Source organism: Hyalella azteca, unplaced genomic scaffold, assembly GCF_000764305.2.
Source record: "Hyalella azteca isolate HAZT.00-mixed unplaced genomic scaffold, Hazt_2.0.2 contig17497, whole genome shotgun sequence".
Taxonomy (NCBI): domain Eukaryota; kingdom Metazoa; phylum Arthropoda; class Malacostraca; order Amphipoda; family Hyalellidae; genus Hyalella; species Hyalella azteca.
Window position 1 is genome coordinate 484,912 of NW_025947279.1, and position 15,598 is coordinate 500,509.

The 15,598-nt window shown below is 37.0% G+C and overlaps 1 protein-coding gene across 1 annotated transcript; it reads left to right on the forward strand.

The window, feature by feature from the left end:
• The first annotated feature begins 2,519 nt into the window (after positions 1-2,519).
• Positions 2,520-6,929, forward strand: LOC108664853 (monocarboxylate transporter 4). Its single transcript, XM_018151546.2, has 6 exons — positions 2,520-2,788; positions 3,824-3,993; positions 4,403-4,546; positions 4,950-5,535; positions 6,497-6,531; positions 6,793-6,929. Exons 1-6 carry the CDS (start codon positions 2,652-2,654, stop codon positions 6,927-6,929), a joined length of 1,209 nt encoding a protein of 402 aa, XP_018007035.1. The 5' UTR covers positions 2,520-2,651.
• The last annotated feature ends 8,669 nt before the right edge of the window (positions 6,930-15,598 follow it).

Consider the following 15,598-nt stretch of genomic DNA (forward strand, 5'->3'; position numbering starts at 1 on the left):
CATCCTACCCCTCCTCTCCACCCTCATGCAGCCAGTGAGGTTAGGTTAGATCCGATCAGGTTTGTCTGGGTGGAGAAATGTTGCACCGTGTGTAGCTTAGGCCTGTAGAGGTTAGGCCGGAGTAGGTTAGACCAGATGCAGTATGTCCATGCCTTACTTACGCATGCTAAAGCGGTGGCTCTTGACTGCATAGGCTGCTTTGCCCTCTAACATCCTTACCACTGGCAAGGAATATGAGCGTGGCCTGGGGCTGTGTTGGTCTTCAGCGTCTCAACGAAACGCCATAACGCTGAACCCTCGAGGGCTACAGATTTTAACTTTATTTTTGTGATTATCGACCTGAGCTTCTCATCTCATTTTACTTTAAGTTAACATCATCCTTTGCTTGTCATTGTATTGTATTTTGTTCATAGTTCGAATCCTCCATCTTCTACATCCGTTTTTTTGTACCAAACTCTTAATTATAGTGAATAGATAAACAGTGTGAACAGATCAAGTGGCGGCTGATTTCTCGTCTGTGATTGGTGGGTTTAGCTTGAAACGTCGTCTGTGATTGGCTGGCGGAGTTGCAAACTGTTGACTATTTTTTATATTACTGCCCCAGGTTTTAAAATTCTAATGAATTATTGATGCATTCTAATGGAATATCAATAAATATGTTACATATGTCCATCGTTAGAAATACAATCATTGACTCATGAATTGCCTTAATTTTAAAAGTTTTTTGTCTCGTTTCTAGGCTAAGAAACTATACGATAATTAGAGCAATTAATTGTGCTGTCGATATGAAGTGATCTTCGTCACGAATCTATTTACAATTTTCAGATCTGTACATAAATTTGTATATAATTTGTTCATTTTACTTCCCTTTCAGCTTATCGTGCATTGCCATGCACTTAATTTCATTTTCTTCGTTGGTCTTCCTGAGATTTAAACCAAGTTTAAATTTAATTTAAATTTTTAATTCCTGTGATTTAAATCAAGTTTACGCTCAAGTTGCCTCGTGTAAGACCAAAATTAAAATAATTTTGACTCGACATCGAAAAATTTAATTAAGCATTCACGTGAAATTAGATTCCATTTAAGGTTGACAAGAAATCAAGTAGGCTTGAGAGATAGTATAGTATCCTCGGCGTTGAAGAATATGCCTGTCGCCGATTCTTGTACTTAACTTGACTTGTTCACAGATCTAAAAGACTGTCCTTTTGGTCAAATGTTTTCAACGGACGGTTAATAACATACTTTCTCCATCTAAATTATTGCTGGTCTGAAATTATCAGATGTTCACTGATACTAATGTTCGATATCAATGAACTCCGTATAAAATTTCTGGCACGAATTTCGGTGCAGCGCGAGGCTCTGTCCTCGGTTGATGCTCTTGCTGTACGCGTCAGTTGCTAGCCAACAACAGAGTGGTAAGCTATAACTAATCGTGTAGTCTCGGCTAACCTTCGAGAACAGACTAGAGGAAGCTATGCAGGAGCATATGTTCAGTCTTAAAATGCCTAGCAAATTACGGACCAGGCAATAAGTCCAGCAGCTATCTCAATCAATCGTCAGCTATGGAAAGATCGGGTTCCAAAGGCCGGATCCCTTGTGAATCAAGTCACGAAAAGTACAAGAATCGGCAGCAGGCTATGGGCCTATTTCTTCAGTGCCGACACTTCTATTCTATTCTAACTAATACTAGCTGCAGTCTGTAAGTTTCGAGTCCAGTCTTTAATGTTCGAGACTTCTTCAAGCTGGGAAAATTATGCGATGTTGAGAATCGGTGCCAAGTCCAACTGCCTTATGAACGCTGAAACCGCTATACTATACCATTTATTTATTGATTATTGTAACCTAATTCACACAAACCTTTGCAAAGCATGGTTGAACTAGATAAGGTTGACCTACGAGGATTTCCGTCTTTCAGTTCAACTTTATTGTTACGTCACTGAGATCGAGAAACTTAACACCAGCCATTGCGCTGCAACATCTTTGTAGCTGCCAGATTCACGCCCGTAGGTCAAGCAGCTTTGCTCGCAGTCAGTCCACTTTTCAGGAATATTCACTGTTGTTAAGATCAGCTGAATACGTAACCTTGTTTCCGTTGGTGGCTTCTGGCAAGACAATTTTTCATGTGTCGTGCAACTTTCAAGCATCATTCCAACTTTAATCATGCTGGCAAGAACTTGCTGAAACACCAGTTCCTGAGACTAAATGAAAATGTGACAATTTGCTCGTTGTATACTTTAGTACACTAAATTATATAAGACTATTAGATGAAGTTCAGCCATTGTGACCATACGGAGGATGGAAAGTGGCACAACAGAGACTGCCGTCTTAGTAACTGTAACTGTAGTCGAGTAAAAGGGGTATGAATTGGAGACTTGAATTTACTTCCTTAAATTCAGAATCAGAAACTAAAGATGGAAGTTAAGTTATATTCAATTATTCAGTAACATATTCAAGCGAGTGTTACACTCGATGTGTCCGTAGTTTTATCCGCATTTGTGGATTGTCATGGCTAGGACCGATTCAGCCGTGCAAATAGTGAAATCCACGGTTACAATTAACATTCGGAAAGTAGGGTAACCCTCATTCGCCAGTCGTATTTTTTCTTATCTTTGACTTGATGCAGTGTCTGATCTACGACTAATTGTGTTAGAATGGCAGAGAAAGAGCGAGAGAACGATTCAGATTTGAATGCTGCTGTGCCATTAACTGAATTTGTTGAAGATGGCGCTCGGCAGCCGGCTGGCAGAAGACGGTCGAGAGTAATCTTGCCTGATGTGAAGGACAAAGGGTAAGAGGTATGGTGATCTCATTTTAAGACTTTGCATGGTTTTAATGAGCCTTTAATTTTTTCTAGAATTTAACTTGGTTGTAAAATACACAATGTGTTTATTCAAACTTTTGTGTTGAAATACAATAAATTTTATCAATAATTTAGTATTAATTTTGTAGTTTTACTGTCCACATATATTTCTTATTTCATCATGATCAACGCTTTAAAGCTAAATTAGTTAACAATTTTTGTTTAACTTATCAGGTAACTAATACATAATTAATTTCATTAATTAATTACCTAATAATAGTTACTCAATTAACTCAAGTTAGATAAAATATCTATAATTAGTTGAAAATTAACAATAATCTATTAGCTATGAGGCTTGAGCATGTGACCAGAATTGGTTTTTCAGCCTTAATTATCAGTATTATATTGATTATAAATTTATAATGAATGTATCATGATACACAGATGTCAAAATAAGGCCTTTTCATCTAGATTTTGATGTCTGTGAAATTTGACACTAAGCCATCAGCTGGCATAGAATATATCTATCATTTAAGCTGACACTAGAGGCTTAGAGCCAGTAAAGATTTCTAGGATAATGCATAGAGCTTCTGTAATTTCTGGGCTGATGCAATCTCCAGACTGTGATTGATTGTGAGTTTACCCATTGTGTTGGTGATTGATTGGTGGCAGTGGGATTGTGATGTCATTCACAATTTCACGCCAGACTGTGGTTGGTTCTGGCCTTCTAGGATGGCCTTTCCAATATGCTATATGTACTTGGTGTTGAAATTATTAATTCTCATGGGTGTAGAGAGAGTGAGCAAGTGAATATCTGAAGATGACACATTAGCTTCCAAATCTGTTGTTTCAAATGATGTTGCCAGCAGATTTCTCTTTAAATGCATGTTTACTTTTATTTGGCTATTCGACATACTAAGACTTTTTGTGACACAGCAGCAAATATCCATGACCTCAAATGATTGTGACACTTGATATACCATAAGCTCCTCTTTATATCTAACACTGCACCCATGTTTTCAGGTATGCCTGGGTGATCATTGCAGTGATGTGGCTCTCCAATGTCATCACTGCAGGCTACATCAAAAGTTTTGGCATCACATACAATGCTCTCAAAGTGGCCTACCCGAGCATTTCTGGTGCTCAGGGAGGCATCATCATTGCTCTGCTGTCTGGTTTCCGCAGTGTTCTAGGTAAGAATTCAATTGTTCTTCATAAAAATGAAAAGAAGAGCAAAAATGAACCAGTTCATCTAATATAAAGATTAAAAATGGTTTCAACATATTTCTATTTTCAAAAATATCTATTTTAAAAATTTTTAGATGCTCTTTTTATTTCTGTTTCTAACTTGCTAAAGTATATCCAGAAAGCTATTATGACATTATAGAGAAAGCATCCTATTTTTCTGTTTCCTAAAAATATGAATGAAAATAAAATATTCATAAGAATATATTCATAGTTATGACTATGAAAATAAAATATTTAAGAAAATATTAATAATCCTAAATATGAATATTGTAATGATTACTTTTACTCATTTTTTATCAAGGTCATTTGACAGCATTTATGGATGGCCTCAGTCTCGTATGCTTGTATCCACAGCTCCATTGGTGGGAGCGGCAGCCGTGCAGTTTGGGTACCGGCCCGTCATGATGTTGGGCGTGACTTTCTGCTCCTCTGCTCTCTTCATGGCTTACTTCTGCTCTACTGTACCCTTGCTTTCTCTCACTTTAGGAGCCATGATGGGTCAGTAACAAACAGATTCAAGCCAGTTTAAATAAATATTTTTATTAATTAACACTTGCAGTTATATATAAATAATTTGGTATACATATTCCCCTAAACAAAGTCAGTATGCTGTCAATGTTCATATTGTAGAAGTATTGCGTCTTTCATACAAAGGTGCACATTTCACTCTTGTCCAGTATTCTTTGAAGACTGTAAGTTAAGAAATGTTTTAAACTTTGATCCCACTCAAAAGACATCATTTTTAGTGCATTTTCTCATTTATGGAAAAAAAATGCTCTATTGTGCTCGTCATTTCCGTTTGTCTGTCCGTCTGTCTGTCTGTCCGTGACTCCACGTTTTCTTAGAAAATGGGCTTTCTGTCACTCACTGCAGCACCTACTGAGTCATATTTTTTGTGCAGGTATTGGGATGTGTACCATAGAGACCAGTCAAGTGATAGTTTTGTCTGAGTATTTCAACAAGAAGAAAGAGCTTGCCAACTCCCTGCGTGTCAGCGGCAACCCTCTAGGCGGTGCTGCCTTCCCCTTCATCTTGGTGATCATCTTTGAGCACTACGGCCTGCGCTTCTCGTTCATAATATTGTCTGCATTATTAGCCCAGCTTGGGGCGTTTATTTTCCTCATTAGACCATACAAACTCCACCAGCGTATTGTGCTCGCCAGACGCAAAAACTATCCAAGACTTGACACAACTGAGGACGACAAATTCAAGACTGATATACCAGCCCAGAAAGCCAAGAAGCTTGATTTTAAGTTGTTCTTGAACCCATTGTATTGGTGTCACTTGGCCATGATTGTGGGGTTTTCAGCTAACATGCCCCATGCCCAGATATTCTTTGCCGTCTACTGCAAGTCTGTGGGGTTGTCAGACACATTAATTTCTGTGCTACTCGCCTACCAAGCAATCCTGGACAGCCTCACTCGACTCCTCATTGGCTTCCTCCTCAACAAGAAACTCTTCAAGAAAACCCACTGTTTCAGCCTCCTGTGAGTCCTGCAAGTATTAAGATCCTTTGAATACTTGAATTAACCCTAATCACCTCAGGTTATTGTGTCATGCCATAACCTTGTGGACAATGATTGCTGCCCTCCATCTTACACACGCTGTGATTTTTTTACCAGGCATTAATATAGATTGTTTCCTTTCAAATGCAGTCTTCAAATGCTCAATTGTGAACACAAAATCATTTTTAAAAGTTAGGAGAATGAAATGAACAAATTTCTGGCCTCAAGCAGTACCATTTATGTGTATAACAATTCTGATCTCTTGATATTGTGGTGATGTTACTGATGGTGAGAAGACTAAGCCATTCACGTTGCATGTGCCTAAGAGCATGTTCATCTACATCACTGGTGCATGTGCATCTTCGTCCTGGTTTCTTTCTTGAAGTTTATTTATTTCAATAATTTTTTGGTCTCATAGTCTATGAGTTCATTGCCCGCTATTGTAAAGCTGCATGAAATGAGATGCACGAGTGCTACAGAAAGCTCAAGTACCTCCCACCTCCATGGCTCATGGATCACTGATGTAGTGCGCCTGACAGGAGCAGACTTCACTGAACAAACATGTTGCAATGTCATCTAAAAATCCCGTCACTATAGTAATATGCGGAGCAGTTCAACTGATGGTAAAAGATTATATGTAGTTTGCTAAATAACCTACCTAATTATTTTAGATTAAAACAGCTGAAAAAGTAGTATTGATCCGTCACCAAGAACAGATCTCACTTGAAAAGTATATCAAGAGACAAAAGTGTGAGATTTGTGGTTATTATTTATCCTGTCTTGCTAGGCAAGTCCTGAACTTCCTCTAGGCTGCCTTGCTAGGCAAGTCCTCAACTTCCCTGCCTTGCTAGGCTTTCCTTAACTTGTCTGCCTTGCTAGGCAAGTCCTGAACTTTCCTGCCGTACTAGGCAAGTCCTCAACTTCCTTTATCCTGTCTTGCTAGGCAAGTCCTGAACTTCCTTTATCCTGCCTTGCTAGGCAAGTCCTGAACTTCCCTGCCTTGCTAGGCAAGTCCTGAACTTCCTCTAGCCTGCCTTGCAAGGCAAGTCCTACCCTGCCTTGCTAGGCAAATCCTACCCTGCCTTGCTAGGCAAATCCTACCCTGCCTTGCTAGGCAAGGCCATTTCTGTCCTTCTCTTCACGATATTCTAATATCAATAATATTCCTTCATTAAAATATTAATATTCGAATATGTAAAAAGTATATGTAGTTTATTAATGAAGTATTTCTTGTTGCAGGCTACATGGTGGACGTCACAGGCTCTTATTACCTCACCTTCATCACGATGGGCGTCGGCATGGCCTTCGGCGGCCTGTCCATCGGCCTCCAGCCACTCGTGGCCAAATTAGCCAAGATTGACGTCGAGTTTTTGTGACCGCAGTGGCCATAGACCGCAGTGGCCATAGTGGCAGTTTGGCCACAGTGGCAGTGTCGCAGTGGCAGTTTTTGTGACCGCGGTGGCCATAGACGCGGGCTACGCGCCCCCTTCTTCACGCTGAATATGTCTTCCTAGGAGAAAATGATTCTATTTTAATATAATTGAATCACGTAATATACAGCTACCTAAGACTGTTAAGTAATAAGTTGATTCTCGATAACCAGATTCAGGTAATTTTAAAATAATTTAATTCATTAAGAAGTTTTAGGTAATCAAACGCACCAATAATTATTCTTCATTTCCAAAAAAAATTCATTTTTTTATCCCGAAAACGGGACAAAATTTGCCCAAACAAATGAAATGGAAGTATTTCACTGTAGGATTAACGAGCGCAATGCTGATCACGGGGAAATTTATGGGTCTTTGTCTAAGTTCCGACTCATGTTCTCAGCTAAAGAAAAATTAATTGGCCATTGTCTAAACAGTGACACATTTTCTTACCCACAGCACGTAGCAGAGAGCGGACGTAGCACTGGTACGCTATTTTACCGGGCCAAAAATTTCTTCCAGGCCAAAAAAAATTAGTACCAAAAATTGCATCTCAATTTGGACAATGACCCTCTCATTTCCCAGAGTGTGGCCAGTAACGTACAGGGTAACATTATGGGTAACAGTTCTTAACTTAGCTCAAGTTCAGATATTATCAAGTATATATTTATTTATGTCTAGATTTATTGTGGCATATAATATTTATTATACGCTGGCCTGTGAATACTTATTGCTGAATATATATGACGATGTTATATTACTGTTGCCATAGCTACGCCTGGGGTTCCTGTTGCCATAGTTACGCCTGGGGTTCCTGTTGCCATAGCTACGCCTGGGGTTCCTGTTGCCATAGCTACGCCTGGGGTTCCTGTTGCCATAGCTACGCCTGGGGTTCCTGTTGCCATAGCTACGCCTGGGGTTCCTGTTGCCATAGCTACGCCTGGGGTTCCTGTTGCTATATCCTGGCTTAGATTACGTGATTGATCGCTTCAATACTCATCTGCCTGAAAGTTATTACTTAATTAATGCCTTGTTCACGTTAAATATCTTAGCGCTTGTAATGTATAGCTTAGTGCCTTGTTTATCTTCCGTAGACGACCAAGAAATATATTTGTTACTCGTGTTGTGTACGGTGTACCACACTTTACTTTCCTCACTGTATTGTTGATGCTCCCTGCCTCGGTTTGTACTTATAATGACTCGGCATTGTGCGCTTCACCAACTGAGTCGCGTGTTCGATCCCAGCTACCTGCGACAGTTTCTGGTCAGAATCGGCGAGGAGGCCGGGCGGTTAAGCACAGCAGTGAGTTGCGAGTTCGAGACCGCAACATGCTGTGAATGTTCTGCGATGTTAAAATCGGCGACTGGCCTACGGCCTAATAAACGCTGAAACCACTTTTATTTATCCTAGCTTCCTGGTGTTCGTGGATTTGTGTTGTGGATTTTATGAGAGAATTTTTTTTTTTCAAATTTATCTAATCTCAGAATTAAATCTAATACCATTGGACGTGTAACACCGCTAGAGATATTACTGCCATTTTGACAACACTAGTGGTAACAATAATGAACCTTCAAGACCTTATATATACAATTGTATCATGACGAGCTGTTGTCGACAACACTAATTGTAGCCTTAATGTACCTTCACAACCTCATATGTGTACAATAGCACCATGACTGGCCACAGTGTTCATTGTAATACGTCAGAGGTAGACTGCCAATACGACCCCCCCCCTCGCCCCCGCTGGTATAAGTGGCTTTCTATCGTATCTAAATTAACTCAATGACTCAAACATTCATGATAAAGTATCCGGAAAATTTGTCTTTTTATGTACTCGTGTAAAATTTACAAGACAGGTAATTCAAGTCGTATGATAAGCTACGATAAAACTTTAATCATTTCACCCATCTAGATGAACATATAACGTTTTTAGTGCATTTTTTCATTTATGGCAGTAGTTTTTAGTGCATTTTTTTCATTTAGGGAAAAAATGCACTATTGTGCTCGCCATATCTGTCCGTCCGACTGTCTGTCCGTCCGTGACTTCAAGTTTTCGTCGACGAGAAAATGCGCTCTCTGTCATTCACTGCAGTGAGTACTGAGTTATATTTTTTCATACTTTTCTGGCGGTTATAACATAAGAAACATACATAGTGATGCCGGCACTGAAGACTAGGCCTGATGTGGCCTGTCGCCGATTTTTTAACTTATCGGACTTGTTCACAGAAGATCTAAAATCATGTCACTCGACCGGGTCTTTTCAGGACTGACGATAGTTCATTTTAGTTATGTCGTTATTATGTGTTAAATATTTTTGTTATGTCGTTATTTAGTTATGTCGAACCTTACGTTGAAAAATTTGCAGTTTTAGTATAAACGATGTTTTTTGATAGAATTTCAATATTTTCCTGGTATGACTAAACATGCAAATGAACTTAATACGTGTGAACTTGATTTGTTTGTTGTTATTTAAACAGGTGCTACTGCACACTTCCGAACGTGCGGACTGCTTTGGACGTCCGCGCTGCGTACGAAGGGTGTGCGTTGCGGCTTCGTCGTTTGTTATGCAATAGTACACCGCCAGCCATGGAGGAGAGTGGACAATCTGATGCATCTGCCGACCAGCAGTCGAATTCTATGCCAATAAAAAGGTGAGGCACGTACATTCCGCTACTAACGTCTTACTGCTTTCATTTCAGCTATCTTCTGCCGGTTTCTACTAACGTAAACATTCATTTTTTTTCTCGAAATCCTTTTAGTTAAAGCAAAATAATTATGGACGAGTGTATTATTGGGTTAATTGTGCTTAATCTTGCCATGGTAGAGATAGAATATGTATAAGTAATGCATGATAGATGGAATTTCCCATTGTTTGTGCCGCGTGTGTCCCAGTAATCTGCAAGTCATGTCTCCTCTTGTTGTAGATGATTTGCACTGTGTGACTGTGGCTGTGCCATTGTCATTTGTCAACTTGACACTTGCCAAGAAGAAGACTTAAAGGCTTAAGCTCATAATAAATTCTTGAGTAAGTTGAGTTATATGGCAAAAATATATGTATAAGGTATAATTTGTTTACTCATAAATTTGAATAAATTGTTAGTTTTCAATTCAAAACACTTCTTGTAATGATTACTGAATTGTACAATCAACAAGTTATGTTGTGTATAAATGTGTAATGTTACAAAATGATAATATACAGAAAATAATTTCTACAAAGTTTATTATTGCAAACCCTGAAACCCAACAAGCTAATTGAGCAAAAGCCATCATCAAATGGCAAAATGCCAAAATTATGCTTTTCATGTTCATATAGCGGTGTTCAACCAACTTACCGCTATAAATTCAACCAACTTACCGCCACTCTGGGGTCACCAATTTATAGTGGTATGTTGGTTGAACACCGCTATAAGCTAAGTCAAACGATGAGGGATTAAGAAGAAAACTTATCTAGAGAGACGCGTGTTAGGAGAGTGTATTTAAGTGTATGTATCCGTGAGTTGCACCTGTGGAATGAATACTATACATATAGAATACAATACATATCAAGATGAATACATATTAACAATACACATTAAGATGAAGTCAATATTAGGTACATGGTAGCAGGGAATTATTGTGAGTACTTATCGGTCCACCGCCGTGTGTCGGTCTTAACCCTTCGCAAGGCCCCATGCCCTTGGCCCTTGGGCCCCTCTTGAGCCAGTGTAGCTGTCAGCTCACCTTCTTCAGAAGTGTGAAAGCTTTTGCCGGTGAAGGTGTGTTTTACGATCGGTCCATAAAGAAGTGTTGATCGGTTCAAAATGACATAAGAACAGGTTCTTTTGAATAACCTATGGATTGGCACCATGATTAGGTACAATCAATATACAAGGAAATATTACAAGTTTGAGGAACAATCTAGGAGCTCTTTAAGAGCTTACCCCAAACGTTGGAGGACAAGGCAGTAGTGCGGTTACAATTAACTGAACTTACCAAGAAAGAAAAAGTCAATTTAGAAGTAGTTTGGATGTTTACGTAAGGATTGATTTTATTGGAAAATATGAAGATTTAAATACTTACAACTAAGATTAGCATTGGATGTCCCTACATTCATACATGTGTGGAGTTTGGATAATATTTAGCTTTTTAGTTACAACTAAATCTAGAGTTGAATAATTTCTACTTAATACTGAAATTTTCAGCTGCAAAGTAAGTATTTCTTCTAATAAATTTGAAATGTTACAGCTATGTCACACATTTTTAGATTGGGCTACAATTATATCAGAGTTAAATCTCAGTTAATTCATCTAGCAAAAACCTCATGGCTTTAAAAAAATGGTAGGACAACTCCAGTCATGGCTTGCAAGTTGCTAAGTAAATTTATTCTGTGCATTAATAAATCTTTTGTCAGTTTTGCAGCTGCAAGACTATTTTTTAGATGCAATCAAGAATATTGAACAGAATTTTTCATAAATGTTGATAATTTATTTGTAGATAAATATTTGATCTTAAAAACAACAGGCATAAATGTCCCATTTTTACTCATTTATACTAAATAAATATTTCAAGGGCTGTGGGAATAGCTGAAAATTACTGCAAGCATAGGCATTTTTGTCTCATCCACATGTCCCAGAGGTGGTTTATGCCCAATTCTCCAGTGTGGCCCTTGATAAATGATCTTCTAACTAATTGTTTACAGAACTGCACAGTTGGGCCATAAAATTTAAAATTCACCCAATTATGTTATACTAGAGCCTGTATATTTTAGGAAAAAGTTTTATTTTCAAACTTTACTTCAAGGGCTAAATTTTTATTTTCACTCTGAATTTCATCCATATGATTAATGTCTGCCTGTTTCTAAGTGGATCCTACAGAAGTATGTAGTAATGTAACTTATAAAATACCATTGTATTTCATATTGTAATGAAAAATTGAAAAAGAATAGATCTGCATTAAATTAGGAATATATTGCATTAAGATGCAGATGTATCTGGTGCAGTAAGCAAATATCTGACATTCTTTGGCGACACACCAGCAGGAAAAGCAATGTGTGCAAAAGACTTTGCCAATGCATTTTTTTAATTACCTTTTATCATCTATTTATGGATAGGAATCTTGAAGGTTTGCACAGTTTTAGATACAAATTTTCAATAATACTGGCAGAATTTTGGTCTTAAAACCTGGTCTCAATAACACAATTGTGCAACTTTGCATAGGGGTTAGAACTGGCATTCAGTTGCCATGTTGATTAAATTAAGTCTATTATTTCCCAAGTGCCTCCATAATTCAATAGTACTTTCTTTGAGGAAATAATATTGATGTTTAGGCTTGAATATCATAACTAACTACTATTAATTAACTATTATTGAAATCTTATACAAATTTATACAAAAGACTGAAATGNAATGGTTGGGGCTACAATGACTCCCGCTTTGTGGCCCATTTCAACCCACAGAAGAATTCCCACTTCATCACATTCTCTGGCACTCGGTAAGACCATGGCAATGGTGTCGCACAAGGTGAGGGTAATTAAATTATTAACTGGAGTAATGGCTAAACAGGTACCGGTACCTTATCCAGGGTGTGTACCAGTCATGAAAAACCTGGAAAGTTGTGTACAAGTCTTGAAAATTGCAAGTTGTATACAAGGCTGGAAAATTACAAGTCACTCGTATTCGTCTCATAATTTTCCAGACTCGTATACAACTTTCCAGGTTTGCCTTGACCAGTACACACTCTGCTTATCATGCTACAATCAGAAAACCTCTAACTGGACCTTCCCCATATAACTCAACAGATATTCATGGGCCAAGCAAGTGAATCAGTGGGATTTGCATAGGATATATTAGCCTCCATTCCCATAATTACCTTTGTTATGAGGTGCCTGCCATCTCTGTCTGTATTCTCCATGTCATGAAAAAAATAATCTCATCCTAAGACTTATTGGCTTTTATACAAATTTTATTTTTTTTATGTTTAGTTCAATGAAACTGAGCAAGTTTGTTGCCTCCTTTATAGAGGGGGAAATTTTAATGAAATTCAGTACTATCTAATATTTCACTGTGCTGTTAAATGTAGATTATTGATTGCTGCTCTTGCACCCTGCAGTTACTTATAGCATGAAATTTTAAATTCTTAAATTCTTCACTCAAGCACCAATTTTATTTTGTTTAGATACAAAATAGGCGGGGACTTGGAACTCCCCCATTTTGCCAAATGGGTGGAAGACACCTTAGGGCTGGACCTAACCCGTCGGGTGCCAGCGAGACCTCCACCCCACGACTCAGAGCTGCCACCTCCTGTGCCCAATCCTGGTGTGACATTAGGCCTCCTGAGCCTCATATTTTATGTTTAATTTTATTGGTCAGGGAATTGTTTGTCATTGGTGGAGTAAGTGGTCCTTAATCATAAAGGCAAAAATTGATAAATTATACCTATTAATCAATACCTAAATAAAATACCCTTGATAAATTATACCAATCAATAGATACCTAAATTAGGTATCTATTGAAAGCATTGCCATATATTTATATTTGAAAATGTTTGATAAATATTTATCTAATGAAGCATTAATAAATTGTTATTTTGTCAAAGTGTTATTAACTATTTATCTAGAATCATGTAAAAACCTTCCTATCGTAATTGATATTTATAAAATATAAGGAGTAATACCCCTAGTCAAAGCTTCACTGTTCTCAGCTTTACTGTTGTAGGTACTATTCCTATTACAACAAGTACAAAAAATGTTATGTTTAATTTAATCATTTAATTGTGCAAATAGTTAAATAACAAAACTGATTAAATTAAACAAACAAGGACTACTACACACAGGACATGCATAGCCTATGTCCAGCCTCTGCTAGCAGAGGCGATCGCCTACACTATGAAAATGCTGTTGTTTTAGTGGCATCAACAAATGATATGCCCATAATTGTTTCATACAATAGTATTACAATGTGTGTAGTAGTCCTTGGTCAGAACCATAGACTTTTTGCCNTTGTGGGCAATCTAGGCAAAAATGGAAAAATATTGTCTGCAAAACATTTAACAATTGTGGCTGCTTTCTTATTCTTTATAGGCACCGCTGCCTGTCTCTTATACACATCTAGATGTGTATAAGAGACAGATTATATAGTATTTCTTGGTATAATATCATGTTATTGTCATGTTTATAATATGGGTATACTTGCTGTATATAAAACGTGTGCTTGTATAATATGCCTCTACTTGATTTGTTATACTAATAGTGCACGGTGTTATTTATAATATGTTTTTTAATATTACTATAGTTAATATATAAATATCATAATAACTTATATGCTCTAAAGTCGGATCGTGTGGCTGGGTGAAATATTCTGTATAATATGCATATTTAATATGTATATACATATTTTATTAATGTAATAATTCACATTTTTAACAGCTGTATTGTATCATTTGGTATAATATGCTTAGATTTATAATGTAGTTATATTAAAACTATACATATTATAGGGCCGAATGGTGTCTTTCAGTATAATATATCATATAATATGCTGCATAACATTCCTATACTCTTTTAATTAGACTAATATACTATATAATAGGCCTATAATCATTTAATTAGACCAATATATTATATAATATGCTATATAATATGCCTATACCTATGTTATTAGACTAATAGGTATATTATATTAGGGTGGTCCTCAAAAAACTTTTTTCATAAAAATCAGGGGTGCATTTAGATGCCTAAATAATATCCCTAAAATATCTTTCGAATCTGTTAATCTTTAGAGGTCGCTCAATGGTGTTAAAGTTCACCGCTATGGCTCTAGGTCATTGGGTCCACAGAGTGTGGTATATAGTATCGTTATATGGTATATGGTGTATGATATATGGTATATGGTGTATGATATATGGTATATGGTGTATGATATATGGTATATGGTGTATGATATATGGTATATGGTGTATGATATATGGTTTATGGTGTATGATATATGGTTTATGGACCAAAGCTGGTCTAAATATTAGGGTTTCTTCAATAATGGGGGCCAAAATATAGTAATTTTTCGACGCTGCTTCTTCTTCAATCTCTGATTTATTTATGGAGAGTTCTTTATGTGTATAAATTTCAGAACTCCTACTGAACGTCTTGAAGAAACTCTAAAATAATAAACAATAAATATATTGTTTATTATTTAATAAACATAAATATAAAAAACTCACATTAGGCATTCAAATATTACATAATTATCGTAATCTAATAATTGTTATTTAAATAAGATAAAAAATTCAAAAAACAAAATAAATAACAAGAAAATTATTTTTAAATTACATTGAAATGCCTGATTGTCCTTTTACATGTTTGTAATTTAGAATAAAAACAGTCCTCGGGGGTTTTTAACCAATACTTAATGAAAAAAACCCACAAAATAATTAATCAATAATTACTGATTATCCCACAAAACTCCAGAAACATTAATCACTCTACTCATGCTGTATCATGTCTACTCATGCTGTATCATGTCTACTCATGCCGTATCATGTCTACTCATGCTGTATCATGTCTACTCATGCCGTATCATGTCTACTCATGCCGTATCATGTCTACTCATGCCGTATCATGTCTACTCATGCCGTATCATGTCTACTC

What these genes read in the sequence shown, in the direction of transcription:
- LOC108664853 (XM_018151546.2), top strand. Translation starts at nt 2,652, where the DNA reads ATGGCAGAGAAAGAGCGAGAGAACGATTCAGATTTGAATGCTGCTGTG. An exon ending in CACTTTAGGAGCCATGATGG is followed by an intron (nt 4,547 to 4,949) that starts GTCAGTAACAAA and finishes TTTTTTGTGCAG; the next exon opens with GTATTGGGATGTGTACCATA. An exon ending in CCTTTATCCTGCCTTGCTAG is followed by an intron (nt 6,532 to 6,792) that starts GCAAGTCCTGAA and finishes TTCTTGTTGCAG; the next exon opens with GCTACATGGTGGACGTCACA.